The following is a 21,170-nucleotide window of genomic DNA, read 5'->3' on the forward strand; positions in this document are numbered from 1 at the left end:
CAAAGATGTCACGGGCAACATACCTGATAGATCATAATGGACCAACTGAAGAATATCGGTGGTTTGAGTTTCACTTGATGGGAATGGTCCCCTTGTATGTTTTCTAGCTTCATATCCCTAACAAACACCTTCATGATTTAAGTTGAATTCGGGTAAGGCTTTCAAATGAAGGTAAACAAATCTTTGGTGCCATAATTCGAATTAAAGAGAAGTATCATAAGTCATTGCTCCCAATGGACTTCCTCCAACCTGATAGAGACCTTCAACCCTAAATCCAAGAGTGAATGCATCTCTTGGGTTCCTTTGCCAAACACGAACCTTCCCATCAATAAATGTCACTTTAAAACATTTATCTTCCATTGCATAAATAGAAACCAAGTTCTTTTTCAAATCGGGTACATATAGCACTTCTTGTAAATGAAGAGTTTGACATTGATTTGAGTGAAGAGTAACAGTCCCAATTCCTTTCACGGGACAAGTGGGATTATCCCCAAGTATAATCTCCATATTCGTTTTCTTTTCAACCAAGTTAGAGAGAGCTTCTTTGTACCCAATGAAGTGCCTTAAGGCACCACTATCAATCAACCAATGGTCCAATGTATTCGGAGGAGAGGCAGTGGAGAGGGAAAAAATAAAAATAAAAACTCTTTTTGCTTTACAACATTAACTTCTTCATACTTGGAGTTTCTCGACTTCTTGGGAGGACGACCATTTCCATTTCGAGCAGCGGGAGCATTCCTCTTTCCTTTGTTGTTGAACCTATTGTTCCTTTGATTTCCATTGCCCTTGAAGTTGTTGTTATTGTTGTCATCATCTCTTGGAGTATCCTTCATGTGAGGACACTCTCTAGCGAAGTGGTCAAACCTATTACAATTAAAGCATCTTCCTTTTCTTCCTTCTTTGAATCCCGGCCTGAACCCTTGTCCTCTATTCCTTGGACCAGGATTGTTCCTTCTCTTGGAATGAGCAGACAAGGCGCTAGGATTGTTTCCATTTGAGGGCTTGTCTCTTCCCATCATCCTTATTTCTTCTCAAGTGCGTTTGGCCAATAATTCATCAAATCCCGGAATCCTATCATTGTTGAGGATGGTAGTGTTGAACACATCCCAATCTCTTATAAGGCCTCCAAGTGCATTAAGTGTGAGCTCCCTGTCACAATGACTTCTCCAATAGATAGGAGATCATTTTTGATCTCGATCATCCTCATAAAGTTGGATTGGATGGATTCTCCTCTATCCATCTTGATGTCTTTCAACTTGTTCTTGAGAAAGAGAACTTGATTTGCATTATTTACTTTGAACATCTGAACCAGCTTGTCATACATCTCCTTACATGTTTCCAAATCAGATATATAGGCAACCAAAGGCTTATGAATAGAATCAACAATAATATTCTTAGCTATAACCTCACCTTTCTTGTACTTTGTTTGTGCAGCAGCAGATGCATTTAAAGGAGGCTCTTCCTTTGACATAGTACATGGCATCATTTTCTTCCAATGTCAAATCTAGAGTCATCTACAATGCATGATAGTCGGATTTGTCCTTAAGCTTGTCATCGGATTTGAAGAAAGATGTAGTCATCATTGGGACTAGTTCCAAGTCCTTGTCCAACAGCTTCCCTTAGTGATTGTTTTGCTTCACTCTTGCTTGGGCTTTGTCTTCACCTCAGCTCTGATCCCAATTTAATTTTAGATAAAATGGTATGTTCTATGTTTTAGCACAATTTACTTCAATGTTCCTTTAGCAGCCCAATGACAATTTCCAATTATATCTAGCAGCAATCACATTAACTTAAACACATTGACAGTAAATGCAGATAGAACACAAAAACATGTGCAGAAGACAAGCCAAGACAAGAGGACACAAGATATGGTGGATGTCAGGGACAAACCCCAATGTGGAGAAACCCTTTGATCAAATCTTCTTATTATTCTTCAATAGTTCAACAAAGAGAATGTGTACAAATATCATAAATACATGCCCAAAACAGTCCTGCCAAATCAGCAGTCAAAGCAGCCCTAACCAAAAAGTCAACAGTGGTCAAAGTTGCTCCAAAAGGTCCTCCAAGCAGCTCGATCAACAGCAAAAGAATGTGGTCTGCAAAGGGAGTCAAAGTCAACCAAAAATCAGCTCGATCAACCCAATCAAATTCTGTTGTGATTTTGCGGTCAAACTAAAAAGTCAATGCAGCAATCAACTCGGTCAAACAATACCCAAACACCTCAAAAATCGTGCCAAAGAATGCAACCTGCAAAAACCGAAATTCTGCCCATAAAATTGATGTCAAGGCTAGTCAAATACTCCAAGTCAACGCATGCCCTAATCTCTGAAATTTTTGGCCTCCAAAACCAGTCCAGAGATTTGTCCTTTCCACATGTGCGGAGTAGAGAGCCTCCAAGTACAAACCAATCAAGAGAGGAGAGAGAAGATGATGTGATGATATGATATGATGTCCAAATGACAGAAGGGTCACTTCTATTTATACACTTCGTTGAGGGTGAGGAGACACATCCATTGGGCTTCATGCGCCTACATTTGAGTGAGGCTGACCTTGACAATTTGTCCATGAGAATGAATAAATTCAAAATCCCATTTATGCTTGTCAGAATGAGATGATCTTTATATCAAAATTGTACCTCTCGAAAAGATGAATCCAATGCAATAATCATCTCCATCATTTGAGTTGTCCTAAGGTGGAAATTGGCCCTAATTTCCAATTTTAACATGACCTCCAAGTGATTTAAGAGTCATAGGGCCACATACATCGGAGTGAATGAGATCCAAGATTTCTTTTTACCATGAAGCACTGCTTCCAAATGGTCTCTTGGCATTCTTACCCAATGCACATCACTTACATACTCCTTCATGATCTTCCTTCAGTTCAGGTATTCCATCTACTATGGAGCTTAGAGTTGGAAGGATTTTGAAATGTAGATGACCAAATCTTCTATGTCAGAGTTCACATGGACTACTTTCAACGTGAACTAGGGCCTGGGCTAAAGGAGATATCAATTTGTAAAGTCTTCCTTCTCGAATGCCAATGACTTTAGCTTGTTCTATACTTGAGTCTTTACTCCATACAACAACCTTTCCATCAATGAAAGCTACTCTATCACCCTTATCTTCTAAGCTTGAAATGGAAAGTAAATTCTTATGCAAACTTGGAACAAATAGAATGTTGTTGAGGTGGATGTTTCTTCCATTCTCCAACTTTATAGAAGTCGATCCAATACCCCTTACGAGATAGCTCTTGTTATCTCCAAGTTCCACTGAATAAGTGGATTTACCCTTTGATGAGGTCTTCAAATGTTTGGGATGGCCAGTCATGTGCCTTGATGCACCGCTACCAATTACCCAAATCTTTTCATCTTGGAATGTGCCAGAGAGAGTCGAGAAGAGACCTTCATCCTTTTCCTTGATTGATACCTTCTTTGAAGAAAATAAGGGACTCCATGCTTTCTTGATACCTTCCTTGAGATGACTTGCTATCTTGGAATATTCTTGATGAACTTCTTCACTGTAGAGGAGATCTTCATGATGGCCTTTGCTAACCTTAGATCTAATTCCACGTTGAGAATTCAATAGGGCAATGAATATGTTAATTCTCTTTAACTTGATAATTGTTTGTGTTACCTTTTCCTTGTTAGCTTAGTTCCTTATTATTATAATGTAAGATACATCAAACAACTACCAAAACAATAAGAACAGTGACATAGTATATAGGTTGCAAGCTAGGGCCAAAACCCCCCCTCTTAAGGGGAAAACCCTTAAATCTCTTCTCTTCTTATCGATCCTTCAATTGAGGAATACCAAGACCTTGTGACTCAGACCAATACCCTCCAAGATCAAGATCAACCACTAAATCGGCATCCTGCCGCAAGAACTTTGACCTCCTACTATAGATCTGAAATTTTGTCTACCCGGCAATTGCTGCAACTGTTGTTGCCACACTTGAAAACTTCCATCTTCTTCTTAGAGCCCTCTTCTTCCCTTCGCTTGCCTTTCCTTTTGACTTAGGGCTAGAGAGATTCCCTTAGTGACATTTGCTTGCCTTCCTTCCTCTCTTCCTTCCAAGGACAAACTAGATATAACCCTTGCACAGAAACCCTAGCTTCTTCTAGCACGTGAGAGAGAGAACTAACCCAAACACTTCGTCTTTCTTCGACCTCTTCTTCGTCCTTCTTCTTCGACCTCTTCTTCGTCCTCTTCTTCGCATAGAATGAGTGATGAGTGAGTGCTTCTTTGGAGGACGAGTTCCTCTCTTTATATAGGCCTCTTCAAGGGGTAGACGTGGCTCTTCAATCAGGCTAACTTGATAGCTTCTAGGCCGACTTGTTCTTGGAGTGTATTTCGACACTTTAAAGACAAATAATTTTTCTTTACAAGATAAAATGTGCCTCCTAGCAGATGATAGGTAGTCCTCCTAGCCTATGTTCATTGTGGGAGATGGACATCTTGCAATGATAGGTGGCAGCCCTATGTGCCCTATGATGGTCTTCATTGGAGCAATGTAGGAAGATGATAGTGGGTTGAAGTCCCAGAGTAGTTGAGGAGTAGCAATGGGTAGTTGAGAGTTGTGAACAACTCAACAAGAGTCTCGATGTGATGTGCCCTTGATGGACTAAGGCACAACTAGGGAGCAGATTGGATAGTCGAGGTTCAGTGACCAGATGGACTTGGACCGTTGATAGAGGCAGTGCTGCAAATCGGGAACCGAAGGACCGTGCAGGTACAGGGTATGACTGAGAGGAGCTGAGAGAGAGCACTACAACCAAATGGTCAGAGTATCTTGTTGAGGGTAGATTGGTTGTCGATGGATTAACACCAAGCCCCAGTTTTGTATCCTTGTACAAGTCGATGTATGAGGGCCATTATCCCTAATACAAGAGCCCTAGATTGTTGTTAATTTTAGGTATGTTCTATGCTTAGAGCAAATTTACTCCAATTTTCCATATTAGATCAGTATCAATTCCAGATTAGCAATCACATTTAACATGATAGTAAAATGCAAATAGAACGTAAACATAAATCGCAGAAAACAAGCCAAGACAAGAGGACACAAGATGTGGCGCCAGCCAGGGACAAACCCCAATGTGGGGAAACCCTTGATCAAATATTCTTATGACCTTCAATAGTTCAGCTGAGAGAGAGATAGTACATATACATTTGAAGTCAACACTTTGACTTGCCAAAATCAAACATCAGAGATCTTCACCATGAAGATGACACAATGAGGTTGCAGAAGGACTACAATTCTGAACTCGACTGAAGGCAAACATTCTTCAACTGATACTCCAAGGTGATTCCATCACCATGCTGCACCCTCAACGCAGTAATATGAACTCATGATAATAGCTTCGTCCATCTCATATTGTAGCAGCATCATACAGCCTTCTAATTGCTTCAGCAGTGTGACAGCTCCATGTATTATGCTAATGATTTGAGCCCTCAAAAACCCATACGAAATATTGACTGTGGTGTTATGGCCTGCAGCATAGGCTTCAGGTAGCATCATAAACCTCTGTTGCTCACAATGAAGTCTGCACCTTCATATTCTCTTACACAATCAGCTTCATCAATCTACCTTCTATCAATGACGAAGCTCCACGAAGGTCACTGAACATAGGCCTATATTAATCTGCCTTCTAACATTCCCCTTTGCTACTCCAAAGGTCATTGTACCAAGGTCTTCAACACACTGATTTCTTCCACAGAATTCACTGTTCATAGCCTTCATCAAGTTCAGGATCTCACATCCAAGTGACTATACACGGCTTCTAAAGTCTGCAACATACAATAATAATGCCCTTACATTTATTGTCAACACAACCCTAAAATATGTTGTCCAAGCACGCCTTGCTGGACAGACTTCAACATACCCTTCAACACTCTTCTCCACGTCATACAAGCTACTCGCACTAAATTTTAGACCTTCCTTATCTACCTGAAGCTTGACGTTGTCCCTATCCAAATCAAAGATCAAATTATGCCTCTTTTCTCTGCGGCAAGGGCACAACTTGACCCTCCATTCTTTGCGACCAGATTACTCCTTGTTGAACTGCAAATGAGGGCTATTAAGGGCCTCCTCTTGTTGCATAAAAAGCCTTAATCACTGCAGCCTAGGACAATGTATTAGGGCTAAAGCTTTATTGTTGAAGCCTTTCCTAGGACTGCGTAGGAGAGCCTCCATTAAGGCAACGTAGGTGCTTCTGTTCAATGTGATAATCATCCTCCAAAACTATGTCCATAGGGTCTGTGTCTAGATGTCTCATGATTGTAATTAGGGCAACGTATAGGTCTCTTTAGACAGCATCTAGGGCTAGGGCATCTCCTCTAGGGCAGCGTATTCTCTTAGGGACTTCTCCTTCCACCAAAACCTAAACAAGTGGAGAGGAAGAGATCACAAGAGATGTGACTAAAATGACTTGCAAGCCACCTCAATTTATAGTGCAATGTTGAGGTTAAGTGTGGGTAATTTGGTTGTTGGCCGACCTTGACGAATTGTCACATAACACAAATAAATTCATATCTCCATGAATACATGTCGGAATCGAATGATCTTTAGATCAATCCTACACCTCTCGACGATAGGAATCCAAGCAAAATATCAACTGCCATAAATAAGATGACCCACATGGAGTTTGGCCCTAGTTGTCAATTTTATCACTCCCTCTCAACTAGGGAGAACTCCATCTGCTAATCCATTTACCAGTCCGTACTATCTCTGCCATCAATGCCCTGCACTGCTCCGCTCTGATGAACTATGAAGAAGAAGAAGTGATCGAGAATGTATCATACCATTCTCTACTGACCCGAAGTCAGTCCCATATGAAGAGAGTGTCTCATGCCACTCTTACTGACCCGAAGTCAATTCCAAGAGAGTGTGTCATACCACTCTTACTGATATGAAATCAGTTCCAAATAAAGAGAGTGTATCATACCACTCTTACTGATCTGAAATTAGTTCCAAATAAAGAGAGTGTATCATACCACTCTTACTAATCCGAATTCAATTCCAATTGATCCCAAATCAATATCATCCTAGCATAAGGAGTACGGTACTACATGATGCGTCCATCAGTAGTACTATGGCCACTATACTCATTTCCCTGCTCATTGACCAGATGAGAGGTACTTCCCATGAGTCCCAAACCGCATGGGTAGGATGTCTCAGCAGGAGAAGGATGAACCACACATCTTGCCTACATGTCGCCATGGGGTATCCCAGGGGAAGGCTAAACCATTCACCTTGTACACAAAAAATCACTAGGGGAAGGCTAAACCACTCACCCTATGACTGTGTCTCAGCAGGAGAAGGATGAACCACTCATCATGCCTACATAGCAAACCACTAGGGGAAGGTTGAACCACTCACCCTATGGTTGCTCATCGCTCCAAGAAGTACCCCCAAGCCCCCCAGAGCTCCCAGAGCTCAATGTCCATATCATACAAGACCCTCAGTAGAGGGCCTCTCCTCGACTCCTAATCGTTCTCGGAAAGTCAATAATTTACTTTTCCCAGGGGCTTCATCTGAATGTCGGTGACCTGCACATCAGTCCTAATGTGTTGGAGCCTTCTTACTCCCCGTTGTACCATATCCCAGATAAAATGGTACCTGATGTCTATATGCTTGGAGAGATCATAGAACACGGGATTCCTCAACAATCAAATCCCACTTTGGTTGTCACAGAAGATCATGGTGGAATCCAGCACGTGTCCAAACAGCTCACTGAAGAGCTTCCTCGACTAGACAAATTCACACGAGACCATACTAGCAATTATGTATTCGACCTCAGCGATGCTTAAAGCAACCGACTTTTGCTTCCTACTCATCCAGGATATCGAAGCAGAACCCAAAGAGAACCAGCACCCAAAAGTGCTTTTGCGATCCTCCACACATCTTGTCCAATCATCATCGGAATAATAATGCATCCTCACAGCTCCAGCAGTGTATCTCAGTCCATGAGTGATTGGACCTCGAAGATATCTCAGAGGATTCTTGGCACCAACCGAATGAGGCTCAGCCATATGTTGCCTCAACATGCTAACTACAAAACATCTATCCAAACAGAAGTTCACCAAGAACATCAATGCTACTATGAGTTGACGAAACTTAGAGGCATTTCCCAAATCAGGTCCGGTAGCACTACCGCATAACTTCTTAAAGTTAAGCTCCATCGAGGTAGTCACGAGCTTGCAGTTCACCATTCCAAATCCGAAATCCAACTCCCTCTTACTTTTGCAAATGAGAGGGTTTGCACCTACCAGAAAGAGATCGTCCACATAAGGTACTAGTATGGGAGGTCTATCATCCACAACCTTAAAGCAATGGTTTGGATCAGCTTCACTCCTAGTGAATCTCAGCTTCATCAGATAGTTGTCAATCCTCTCACACCAAGCTCGGGGTGCTTGCTTTAAATCATAGAGAGCTTTCTCCAACCTGCATACATGAGATTCCCGATCATGAATCTCAAATCCCTTGGGTTGTTCCAGATCTGAGGTCTTGCTATTGCATGAGGGGAATGCTCCCCTTGTAAGTTTTCCTTCAATACATCTCGGACATGTACCTTCATGTTCTTCTTTGAATTCAGGCATCCCTGTCACCATCTGTCTCACATCAGGTAGGGCCCCACAATGAAGATGGGCAAACTTCAAGTGCCATAGAAGAGATGTTTCACACGACATGGTCCCCAATGGACTTCCTGCAACTTGATACAAATTGCCAACCCTGAACCCTAGAGTAAAAGCATCTTTAAAATTTCTTTTCCAAACACGTACCTTTCCATCAATGAATGCCACCTTGTAACTTTTGTCTTCCATTGCCAAAATGGACACCAAGTTCCTTTTGAGATCAAAACTTCTTGTAAATGAATCGTGTTACCCTTATTCAATTGAAGGGTAACATTTCCTACACCCTTTCCGAGATAGGTGGCATCGTCTCCAAGAATAATCTTCACGATTGTCTCCTTCTCTATCAAATTAGAGAGCACTTCCTTGTATTCGATGAAGTGCCTTGAAGCACTACTATTAATAAGCCAGTCTAGAAAAGAAGTAGTGGAGAGGGTCAATATAAGATAATACTCATTTTGCTTATCAAAAACAACATTTGATTCTTCATACCTGGAGTTCCTGGTTTTCTTGAAGAGTCGGCCATTTCCTTGATGACCTGCATCCCTTTTTCCTTTGCCATTGTACCTGTCATTCCTTCAATCATTGAATATCCCCCTGGAATGATTGTTATCATCATCAAGTGATGTGTCCCTTCTATTCGGACACTCCCTTGCATAATAGCCAAACTTATTGCAAGCAAGGCATCTGCCTTTCCTTCCACCCTTAGATCCGGGCTTTCCATAGAAGTGACCTTTAGGTAGGCCACCAGATGCTTCCACTGCGGCACTCTAATAATCTTCTTCGCTTTGACTTCACCCTTGGTGAATTTTCATCTTAGGAGTAGCCGATGCATTTGATGGAAGCTCAGTGATTTTACCCTTCACGTAATCCAACACTTCTTGCTCTCGGGAAGTGGGATGAGGAACCTATTGAGCCTTTTGTCCTGTCCAACTGTCTTCAGTGATTGCTCTTTCACTCTTGCTTGGGCTTTGTCTTCACCTCAGTTTCGATACCATGTCAAGTTTATGTATGTTCTATGCTTAGAGCAAATTTACTTCAATTTCCCATATTAGCTCAATATCAATTCTAGATTAGCAATCACATTTAACATGATAGTAAAATGCAGATAGAACATAGACATAAATCGTAGAAAACAAGCCAAGACAAGAGGACACAAGATGTGGCGCCAGCCAAGTACAAACCCCAATGTGGGGAAACCCTTGATCAAATCTTCTTATGATCTTCAATAGTTTAGCAAAGAGAGAGATAGTACATATACATTTGAAGTCAACACTTTGACTTGCCAAAATCAAACATCAGAGACCTTCACCATGAAGATGACGCAATGAGGTTGCAGAAGGACTGCAGTTCTGAACTCGGGTGAAGGCAAACATTCTTCAACTAATACTCCAAGGTGATTCCATCACCATGTTGCACCCTCAATGCAGTAATATGAACTCATGATAATAGCTCTGTCCATCTCATATTGCAGCAGCATGATACAGCCTTCTAATGGCTTCAGCAGTGTGACAGCTCCATGTATTATGCTAATGATCTAAGCCCTCAAAAACCCATACTAAATATTGACTGTGGTGTTATGGCATGCGGCCTAACACACAATCTTCAGGTAGCATCATAAACCTCTGTTTCTCACAAGGAAGTCTACACCTTCATATTCTCTTACACGATCAGCTCATCAATCTACCTTCTATCAATGACGAAGCTCCACCAAGGTCACTGAACATAGGCCTATATTAATCTGCCTTCTAGCAGTCCCCTTTGCTGCTCCAAAGGTTATTGTACCAAGGTCTTCAACATAGTGATTTCTTCCACAAAATTCAATGTTCATAGCCTTCATCAAGTTCAGGATCTCACATCCAAGTGACTGTACACAGCTTCTAAAGTCTGCAACATACAATAATAATGCCCTTGCATTTATTGTCAACACAACCCTAAAATATGTTGTCCAAGCACGCCTTACTGGACATAGTTCAACGCATACCCTTCAGCACTCTTCTCCACGTCATAGAAGCCACTCGTATTGAATTTTAGACCTTCCTTATCTGCCTGAAGTTTGACGCTGTCCCTGTCCAAATCAGATGTCAGATTAGGCCTCTTTTCTCTGCGGTAAGGGCATAACTTGACCCTCCATTCTTTGCAGCTAGATTACTCCTTGTTGGACTACAGATGAGGGCTTTTAAGGGCCTCCTCTTGCTGCATACAACCCCTTAATGATTGTGGCCTAGGACAATGTATTAGGGCTAAAGCTTTGTTGTTAAAGCCTGCTTTGTTGTTAAAGCCTTTCCTAGGACTGCGTAGGAGAGCCTCCTTTAGGGCACCGTAGGTGCTTCTCTTCAATGTGATAATCATCCTCCAAGATTGTGTCCATAGGGCCTGCATCTAGATGTCTCATGATTGTAATTAGGACAGCGTATAGGTCTCTTTAGATAGTGTCTAGGGCTAAGGCATCTCCTCTAGGGCCGCGTCTTCTCTTAGGGACTTCTCCTTCCACCAAAACCCAAACAAGTGGAGAGGAAGAGATCACAAGAGATGTGACTAAAATGACTTGCAAGCCACCTCTATTTATAGTGCAACGTTGAGGTTGAGTGTGGATAATTTGGTTGTTGGACGACACGAATTGTCACATAACACAAATAAATTCATATCTCCATGAATACATGTCGGAATCGGATGATCTTTAGATCAATCCTACACCTCTCGACGAGAGGAATCCAAGAAAAATATCAACTACCATAAATAAGATGACCCACATTGAGTTTGGCCCTAGTTGCCAATTTTAACTGTTTTGTATTCTTGTACTAGTGGATGTATGAGGGCCATTATCCCTAATACATGAGCCCTAGACTGTTGTATTATTCAATTTGATTAATATAACAAAGTTGAGTTGAAAATTGTAAAAAGTTGTCTATATTTTGTACATGTGTGATTACTATTGTTTATATTTCGCTGTGTAAAGTAGTTTCGTTGTGATTCTTGGTTTGGTAGCATCAGAGATTTAAGATTTTATCCCAGACACCAAGGTCGTGGAAAGACAACATTGTTTCAGAGCATGTCTGAGCTACTTTGAGGGATAGTGAATCAGAATGTGCACAGCAAAGCAACTCAGAGGCAGTTGTGAGTGTCTAGATCATGGGGCAGAGGGTTCAACTGAAGACTTGGAGATGTGGTCTTGACTGCTTGGCAGCGAGATTGGTTTGGAGTTTTGGTGGATTGGTGGAGAGCCTGGTGAACAACAATTTGTTGTAGGGCAGATTGTTGATCATGGACTTCCATTGATTTGTCATGGATGGTTAGGACAGCTCGAGGATTGCTTTGGCATGGACGAGCTCAATATGATCAAGATGGCTTCATGTGATGGACTTGATATTGGCACGCTAGAGTCTTCATAGGATGGTGATGTTGCATATGTGAGATTGGAGGGATTTGCACGAGCGGTATTTGATCCAACAGGATGAGTGCTTGTGGGACTGAGCCAATGGAGATCATGTAGGCTCAAAGGGAGTCTAGCTTCAGAGGGAGCAACCCTATGGAGGTTTGGGATCTTCAAGTTCAGGTATGATGAGGCAGAGACACTACCAAGATTGTAGAGTTCAATCTACAGAGTATGCTACAGTTATGGATGTCAGATGGGCTAGTGTCTTTGAGGATGATATTGATGGAGACTTCCTTGTATTGGAAGTACCTCCCTCGCTAAGAGGGAGTGCTGATTTTTTGTAGCTTGGGAGGTACTCCAAGCCTTGAGGATCAAGGGTTTGGAGGAAGGAGATCCACAAGGGGCTTGGTGGGCTTGAAACCCAAGCTTGGGGTTTTGCATCCATCGATGTTTGGGCCAAAACTCTAGAGAGATTTCTACGTGTGATGGATGGAGATGATAAAGGACACCAAGATGAACCAGACGCAATGAAAATCGTTGAAATCCGAGTTGTGGAAGTTGAGATATGGTTTTTTGAAGATATGATGGGTTAATTTGTCTAGTTAGGCAAGTCGGCTTGAGGTCAAAGTGGTGCCCAAAGACAAATTCGTTGGAGCCACTTGATGCATATAAATATAGGTCAAGTGTGAGACATAATTTACATCCTAAGGGCATTCATATCATGAAATAACTCTATGATTTAGAGTTCAGATTTGAGGTAGCGGATTTGTGACAAGTCAAGGAGAGAAGCACGAGTTTGAAGCTTTGTTTTGGGTGTGGATTTCAGAGAAGAAGAGCCGCAACTCTTACCAACATTGCAGGAGGCAAGAATGATGGTTCAGGGCAATCTTGAAGTGTGAATTTCCTTGAAGGTCCAGCCGCAGATCAAAGGTAATTTTGGAGGTTTTTTCGTGCTCGTTTAAGTGTATTGGTACTCTATTATTGGGCCACAAGGAGGGCTTCTACAGCAACAAGTTGGAGGCACATAAGGGAGGGTTGAAAGGCTTAGTTCAGGTCTCCCATCTCAGTCGTAGTCAAGACAGAGGGTACAACCTTGTGGTTGAGGACCGTTTCCCTTGTTGTTGCTGACCGTGGATTGTAGTGGGTCTTGTGGAGTTGCCCTAGCCCTAAAACAATGCATGGAGGAGGCTTGAAGATGTTGTAAAGGAATTGGCTTAGTGGATGAAGGAGGTACAGAAATTTGAGCATTGGTTTAGAGTTGTTGGTGTGCCCTAATCAGTGCTCCAGATTGCACAGATCCCAAGTCAAAAGGACCGCAGCAATGAGTTGCAGATGGACTCTTGATTGATGGTTGGATGTTAGGTGGACGGGTGTCCTAGGAAAGGACGTTGAGAAGTTTGTTGGCAGCCAAGTGGAGAGTTTCCTAGATGTGAGGATGCCCTCGCCAAAGGCAGATGCTACAACAAGGATTGGTCACTCGTGGTCTGTTGGAGGGCAGCGTGAGAGTGGACCAAGTGTGGACATTAGATTGGGCATTGATGGTCTGTTGGAGTATAGCGTGATAGTGCCCAAGTTGGAGCCCGGTGTGCACCATCTTCATGGACCTAGGTGGTCACTAGAGTGACGGAAGTTGAGCTTAAGGTTTGATCAGCCACAGGAGCAGTTGAGAAGCCCTAGACTTGTGTGTGGAGAAGGACTTCTACAGCAGATGATGGACAATCCTCCTAGCCCGTGTTCATTATGGGAGATGGACATCTTGCAGTGATAGGTGGCAGCCCTCCATGCCCTATGTTGGTCTTCATTAGAGCAACGCAAAAAGACCATAGTGGGTTGAAGTCCCTGAGTAGTCGAGGAGTAGCAGTGGGCAATTGAGAGTTGTCCGTCCCTGAGTAGTCGAGGAGTACTAGTGGGCAGTTGGGAGTTGTGAACAACTCAATAGGAGCCTCGATGTGTTGTGCCCTTGATGGACTAAGGCACAACTAGAGAGCAGATTGGATAGTCGAGGTTCAATTATCATTTGGACTTGGATCGTTGATAGAGGCAGTGTTGCGGATCAGGAGTCGAAGGACCAAGCAGGTACAGGGTACGACCGAGAGGAGCTGAGAGAGCACGCTACAACCACTTGGTCAGAGTATCTTGTTGAAGATAGATTGGTTGTCGACGGATTGACACCAAACCCCAGTTTCGTATTCTTGTACTAGTGGATGTATGAGAGCCATTATCCCTAGTATGGGAGCCCTAGACTATTGTATGATTTGGTTTGATTAATATAACGAAGTTGGGTTGAAAATCGTAAAAAGTTGTCTAAATTTTGTGCATGTGTGATTTACTGTTGTTTATGTTCCGTTGTGCAAAGTAGTTTCATTGTGATTCTTAGTTTGGTGGCATCAGAGATTTAAGATTCTATCCGACACCAAGGTCGTAGAAAGACAACACAAGTGTCCCAACCTATCACAATTGAGCCAACTCTCTAGAGTGTACCTCTAAATCCTTGTGGTCAAACCGCCCTATCAATGTAGTGCAGAACTGATCATAAGGTACTATTGCACCATGTCCTTATGTCACTAACCTGTGATACCACCATTCATGTGCAACTCCCTCAAGGTGAAGGGTAGCAAACTTGATGGCCTCAATCTCCTTCATCTGATTTAGGACAAGAAAAGTATATGATTTCTGAATCCAAATCCTAGTTGTACACTTGGATGATCCATCAAAATTGGGTAAGGATAGATGGCCCAACCTCTTCTGCAGCCCATAGTTCTACTTCCCTTGGTTCCATTGCTTTTGCTTTGGCTTTGTGCGCTTTGTGACGTCCAAATAGTCCCTAAAGGATATGATTGATTGAAAATCTGCCCCCAAAGCTTAATACTTAGCTAATATTTTAGCATCCTAATTTTCCTCCATAGGTTCCCCTTGTGTAGGCTCGTCCTCTTGTATAAAAGTAGGCATGAAAAGTATAGATTGTGTTGAACCTGAAGGTTTGCTAGAAGAACGTTCAATGTGCTCTTTAACCTTGCCACTTTCCACTCCCTCTATATGCATCATATTTCTTCCATTTGTTGTGCTTTGAGACTAAAATAAAGGTTATTCATTTGCAGTTGTTTTAACATTTCTGCGAACACTTGTTTTGCCTCCTCACTTGATGACAACCATTGATCATTTCCAACCATTATTTCCTCTCGTTTTTCCAGGTTATGACCACCCTCACCACGCATGCAGTTAACCCAAACAAGTTGCCAAGTCTTGCAGCTCTAATACCACTATAATATCCCCAAATAGAGATACTAGAAAAACAACAATATTTTTAAAGCGAGGGCACAACAGAATCTGAAATTTTATTTGCATATAAAAAATCATGAATTACAACTATGAAAATCACTTGCTGAAATGAACATAAATATGAAATTGTCCTCGAAATTTATCTCTAGACCGACCTTTAAGTCTGATGAATGATTGCAGCCCAGAAAAGATGATGTGCTAGGGTCTCACAAATCGTAGCTCTTCCACTTAAACACACCCTTTTGACTATGGGGGTCCCATATGTCTCTTTGAAACTAGGGATATTAAAAGTTGTCAAACCTTAAGCCCAAAACTATAGCAGCATAGAATAGAAACTCACAATGCCTATCTCACCCAGCTATTAAAGAGACCTTCTCCTTTTATAAATTATGGAAGTTCAATTACCCATGCAAGACTTTCCTTTCAACTTCCATGAATTTCGATTAACTAGTGGTGAGCTAGGATAAAATGGCCATGCACATGGCTAAAGGAAGTACGCTTGAGTTCAAGTGAAGTAGAAGTGGAGAGAAGAAGCATGTGTTTAGTCTAGTAGACATACTCGTATGTCAAAGTGTTGTAGAGTGCGAGAGAAAAAAAGCATGTGCCTAGTTAATTAGACCACACACTGAGTTATCTCCCCATGCATGCACATGTTGTAGTTAACTCCAAGAGAAGTGCTAACTGATTCCTAAAAGCATGTATATCTCACCCAGCTATCAAAGCGACCTTCTCCTTTTATAAATTATGGAAGTTGAATCACCCATGCAAGATTCTGCTTTCAACTTCCATACATTTCGATTAACTAGTGGTGAGCTAGGATAAAATGGCCATGCACATGCATTTCGATTAACTAATGGTGAGCTAGGATAAAATGGCCATGCACATGGCTAAAGGAACTACGCTTGAGTGCTTGAGTTCAAGTGAAGTAGCAGTGGAGAGAAGAAGCATGTGTTTAGTCTTGAATTACCCATGCAAGACTCTGCTTTCAACTTCCATACATTTTGATTAACTAGTGGTGAGCTAGGATAAAATGGCCATGCACATGCATTTCGATTAACTAGTGGTGAGCTAGGATAAAATGGCCATGCACATGGCTAAAGGAAGTACACTTGAGTTCAAGTGAAGTAGAAGTGGAGAGAAGAAGAAGCATGTGTTTAATCTAGCGGAGATACTCGTATGTCAAAGTGTTGTGGAGTGGGAGAGAAAAAAAGCATGTGCCTGGTTAACTAGACCACACACTCCTTATCTCCCCATGCATGCACATGTTGTAGTTAACTCCAAGAAAAGTGCTAACTCATTCCTAAATTAGTGCATGTGTCCTAGTGGCCTTTAGTTCACTCATGCATTGCTTCAAATAACTCCCAATCATGCTTAGTCTTTTCCATGAACATTAATCCCCATGCATGCACCCAAACCCAATGGATCTGCATCCTTTTCTTCTTGGGTGAGCCAAGGAAAGGACAACAAATTTGCTATTAGTTTTCTTGGTTTGAGCTGGGGACAATACATATTTGCAATCTATTTGGAATAACATCTCCACGAGGCTTTAGTAGTCCAAAGGATTATCAAAATATGGTAAGGCCTCTAGAAAGGAAGACCATTACCATGCAAATAAACTCTACTAATACCATTTTCAAGTTGAAGCTAAAGTTGAATAGCAAGGAAGGGATCCCAGTGGACCAACAACCACTACTCCAGGCTAGTAAGAACTCGTTGACCACTACCTATTAGCTTATTATGGCAAATATAAGGAATCATCTCTTTCTTTGGTTTTGCACTTTCATGGAGGGGCAGTGGTAAAAGATGCACTTTATTCGTCAAGGCCTCTTTCCTTTAAAAATGTAGTCCAAAACAAATCATCAGCATCAGGGGCTTCAACAAACACTTGCATTGTGGAAAAATCGGACAATATTCCATTGCTGAAAGTGACAAAGTCAAAGGTTTTTAGCCTACTCTCAGGCTACAATTCTCAAGCTATGTTTGGTCGTTATAATGCTTTCTCGCCAACTACATCAAAGCTTTATCCATTGATTCACTCCACTTGAATGACAAAATATGAGGTAATTTTTTGCTCAAGCTGCTTCATTATCATCTTCTTTCAAGGCATTAAATGTTACCAAACATCTTGCAGGGTGACCCTAGTTCTAGGGAACAATGGGTCTTTTTGTTACACCTTGGTTTTAGGATTTCAACTCTATCTCTGTGACTGTCACCACAATGCCACTAAACCTTTTTTCCCAAGGAAAAATCGTAATTTTATTAATGAAAACAAAATTACATGTTGAAGATGTTTGGGAGCATTCCATCATCTACTCAAGGATTGACGATCATAAGTTCATACAAAATAATCAACTAAACAGATGAAGAGGAAATGTTAAACTTTTCTCCATTTCTTTTTTTCAACCTTTCGCCATTCTCCTTGAGATGGCAAGGAGGAGACGATGGCTATCTGATTTCCTTCTTTCTATTCTTGAAATTTCCTTGTCTGATTCAGAATTGTCTGATGCATACAGTGCCACTAAACCTGCTTATTCATTTATGGCAATTTCCAACGTTGGAACAGATTACAAATGCTCTTGGAAGATTTATTAAAAGACACGAGGATAGGTTTGCTGTGAGCTTTTTCATCTATACCCAAATCTGTATGTGGAGATCAATATCAGCAGCAGTTTACCAGATAAAATCATTCTGGAGATGAAAAACTTTCACTGGACGCAGATCCTAGATTATGAGAATATGCCTTTCAGATGCAGGGTTTGTCAGCAAACGGGGCATCTCTGGGGCTGAGAAAAAAAGCCACATATCTCCAAAACCCACGGATGACATGCCGAGACGGCTACAGAATTCGCAGATAACAAGATTCCAGAAACGCAGCACGCTGCTTCACCGGTGAAAGGCGTTACTTTATGTTCATTAGAGCCAGTTTAAGTGCTTATTCCCACCTCGGAGGGTTGGGAAGCGGACAAGACTTTAGTGGAACCTGCAATCAGCGATTAGAAGCAATTGAAAACGCGCCAAGAGAAATGAACTGACCACATCAAACTGATACCTCGGAATCTGATGGGGATCCGGCTCCTCCATTCAGCTCGGAAGCAACTCACAAGCAGGTTTCGTCTCTCCAATTGGTCCCTATGGGTCACACTCCAGAGGGGAATCAATCAGCAGGGTTTATAGACGTCTAGAAAAAATGGGGCAAAGGGGGTTAAAACCAGGGAGATTAGTCCTCTTTTAAGGTTTTATCGCCATTTGTTCCCTCTTAGTTTCTACATCAAATCAAGCATCCATGGGCAGCCCTGCTAAAGGAGTGCTCTTTGTAATGTTTTGCCCGCCATGAGCGACCTTGGATAGCTCCAGGATCCGGGCCCTTACTTTGTAATTATATTTCTAGCTCTGAAGACTCTGAACACTTCTCTCTCGGTGACTTCTGTAACCTTTATGAAATAGAACCTTGCAGCTTACTTAAAAAAAAATACAAAAGGAACTTTAGATATGCAGATAGTTATATATATACAATCATTCCGCTGTTACAGATGCAAGGTAGACGAAGGAAAAAACCAGAAAAACGTTTTTATGTACCTGTAAAGAGGATCGGCATCGCCAGCGCTTGCGTAGGAAGCCACCACCGAGCTGAGGAGGAGTACCAGCACGAGAACCATCGAACCTGGCAGGTCCCGATCTGCCATCGCTAATGCTTTCAAATCTCCCACTGCCTACAAAAATAAAATAGACTATGTGAGCCGTTAAACTTCAAACCCTAGGCTTCCATTGTCGGAATCCACTTGATTTCGGCCTCAAAATCATGGCATTGAAAACCGAATTTCCAAATCGTGAATTTGGAAATGCGAACAGTCAAACGGTTCAGAGTTAGACCAAAGAAACGTTCTTTCTTGTGTCCACCGATTTCCGTTTTATCTGTGTTTTGACCACCTCAATAGCAAATATCAAGCGGTTTAGCTCGCCACCGCTGCTTTTTTAATCTTCCTTTATACAGTAGTTTTGTTTTTTTTTTCTTTTCATTTACATGGGTGGACGAAGTAGAAAAAGCAGAGCATTGCAGAAGCTAGCTTCTAAATTGGCAAAGTTATTAAGGATTCTAAGTTTCACCATGCATTTAAATTGTTTAAATTGACAGTAATACATCGAAGTATTCTTAAGTGAGGCGAAGACTTTTTACTTGTATTTAACCAGAGCACTAACCTACAAAAGTATATGTTTAGGTGAAACAGCATGCATTTAACTAACTTACAAAAGTATATGTTTAGGTGAAACAGCATGCACTTAACTTACAAAAGTTCACTAAAATTGTTGAAACAGCATGGGTCTAATTTACAAAAGTTTTACTAATATGTTTTATAAATTAATTTTGTTGAGTTATTAGACATTTTTTAGTGTAATATGATAGAGATATTGTAATGTAATGTTATGTTTAACATTTTGGCTCGTTCAAATTACATAAAATTAATAATTAAACTAGCATAGATCTATCTTAATGCAATTTTGATTATGTATCTACCATGCAACCACACAAAATGAAATCTCTTGAGATGAAAACATTTTTTAAAGTGAAAAGAGATTTGTTCCCTCTTGAAATACAAACCTCCTTTAGAGTGAAAAGAGATCTGATCTCTCTCAGCTATATGCACTTAAAAATAATATTTGTATGTGTAATAAATATTGTAGAGACAAATAAGAAAAATATATTAATATAAAATCAAATATTAATGTAAACATATGCTATTATAACAAAATAAGCCTATAACATATGACCTACAAGGCATGACGTTAAAGTTGTATAGACTGTTAATAGAGTTAGGAAAGGACTTGCACCAACAACTACACTGGGAAAGATTTTAATGCAATCAATATATTATAAACCATATTCATTTCACAGTTGTTGTTTAACTGGGATTATTCACAAAACAAAACTTAGAAGAGGAATATTAATGTTATGGTATGAGAGTATGGTAGAAGTAGATTGGAGTATTGATGGGGAATGATATTCTAACATAGGGATTTTGGTACTATGGTAATAGCTAGTAATATGTTTCATAAATAAGAGTCGTAAGCCTGTGGACAAGGGGGTAGCTATAAGACAAAGTATTGAAACTATCAAGATATTAGTAATAGAGTAAGGGAGTGTCACATCAAACTAGTGACTTGCACCTTAAAGCTAGTGTTTGGATTGACAAGCTTTGGCGTGAGTATTGGTGTATTAATGTGGAATAAAATCTCAACATATAGATATGCCGCAATAATAAGATAGCTTCTAATATCACATAAATTATAAACACAAACCAAAGAGCTCTATGAGGCATGATAATGAAACACTAATGGTACTAGTACTAGAGTAAAAAAGGACACTATCACATCAACCCAAGGACTTGTACCCCAAAGATAGTATTCAAATTAGCAAAGCTTTTGGTGTAAGTAGTGCATTACCAACCATCTTAATCTCACAAATGTAAATACATGCACAAAAATTAGAAAAGGAACTTTAATGTAGTATGAAGCCCCAACAAAAAGGTATGCGACGGAAGTAATGGTGTGTAGTACATCACATAGAATAAAGTAGTATATGTTATGGACTAAGGGTTTGTAAACTCTACTTCCATGAAAAGATAGTGATATAAAGAAGGCACGCAATGTAATACATCACATAGAATAAAGTAGTGTATAATACATCATATAAAATAAATTAGTGTACAATATTATGTTAATGACTAGTACGATTTGTAAATTTGATCTGAATTGGATCATTATATTGTTTTCATCCATCTTGAAGCTTTCAAAGTGCAAAAAGTGGAGAAATAAACTCACGTGACCGTTTTTAACAATGGGTCCCAGTTTGGCAAATTGGGGTATGAAATATTTTGGAAGCGTTTGTGGCA

General features: G+C 40.9%; 1 protein-coding gene across 1 annotated transcript in view; it reads right to left on the reverse strand.

Moving 5' to 3' along the window:
* The window catches only part of LOC149251329 (uncharacterized), a 74,417-nt gene extending 55,161 nt beyond the window's left edge, over positions 1–19,256 (reverse strand). The window contains exon 1 of the mRNA XM_089459355.1: positions 18,859–19,256. Coding sequence (XP_089315481.1) covers positions 18,859–18,965 — 107 coding nt within the window. The 5' untranslated portion in view covers positions 18,966–19,256. The remainder of the gene's footprint in view (positions 1–18,858) is intronic.
* Positions 19,257–21,170: the final 1,914 nt, after the last annotated feature.

Source organism: Pinus tabuliformis, chromosome 7, assembly GCF_031772625.1.
Source record: "Pinus tabuliformis cultivar Carrire ecotype Pingquan chromosome 7, CPIR1, whole genome shotgun sequence".
NCBI lineage: Eukaryota > Viridiplantae > Streptophyta > Pinopsida > Pinales > Pinaceae > Pinus > Pinus tabuliformis.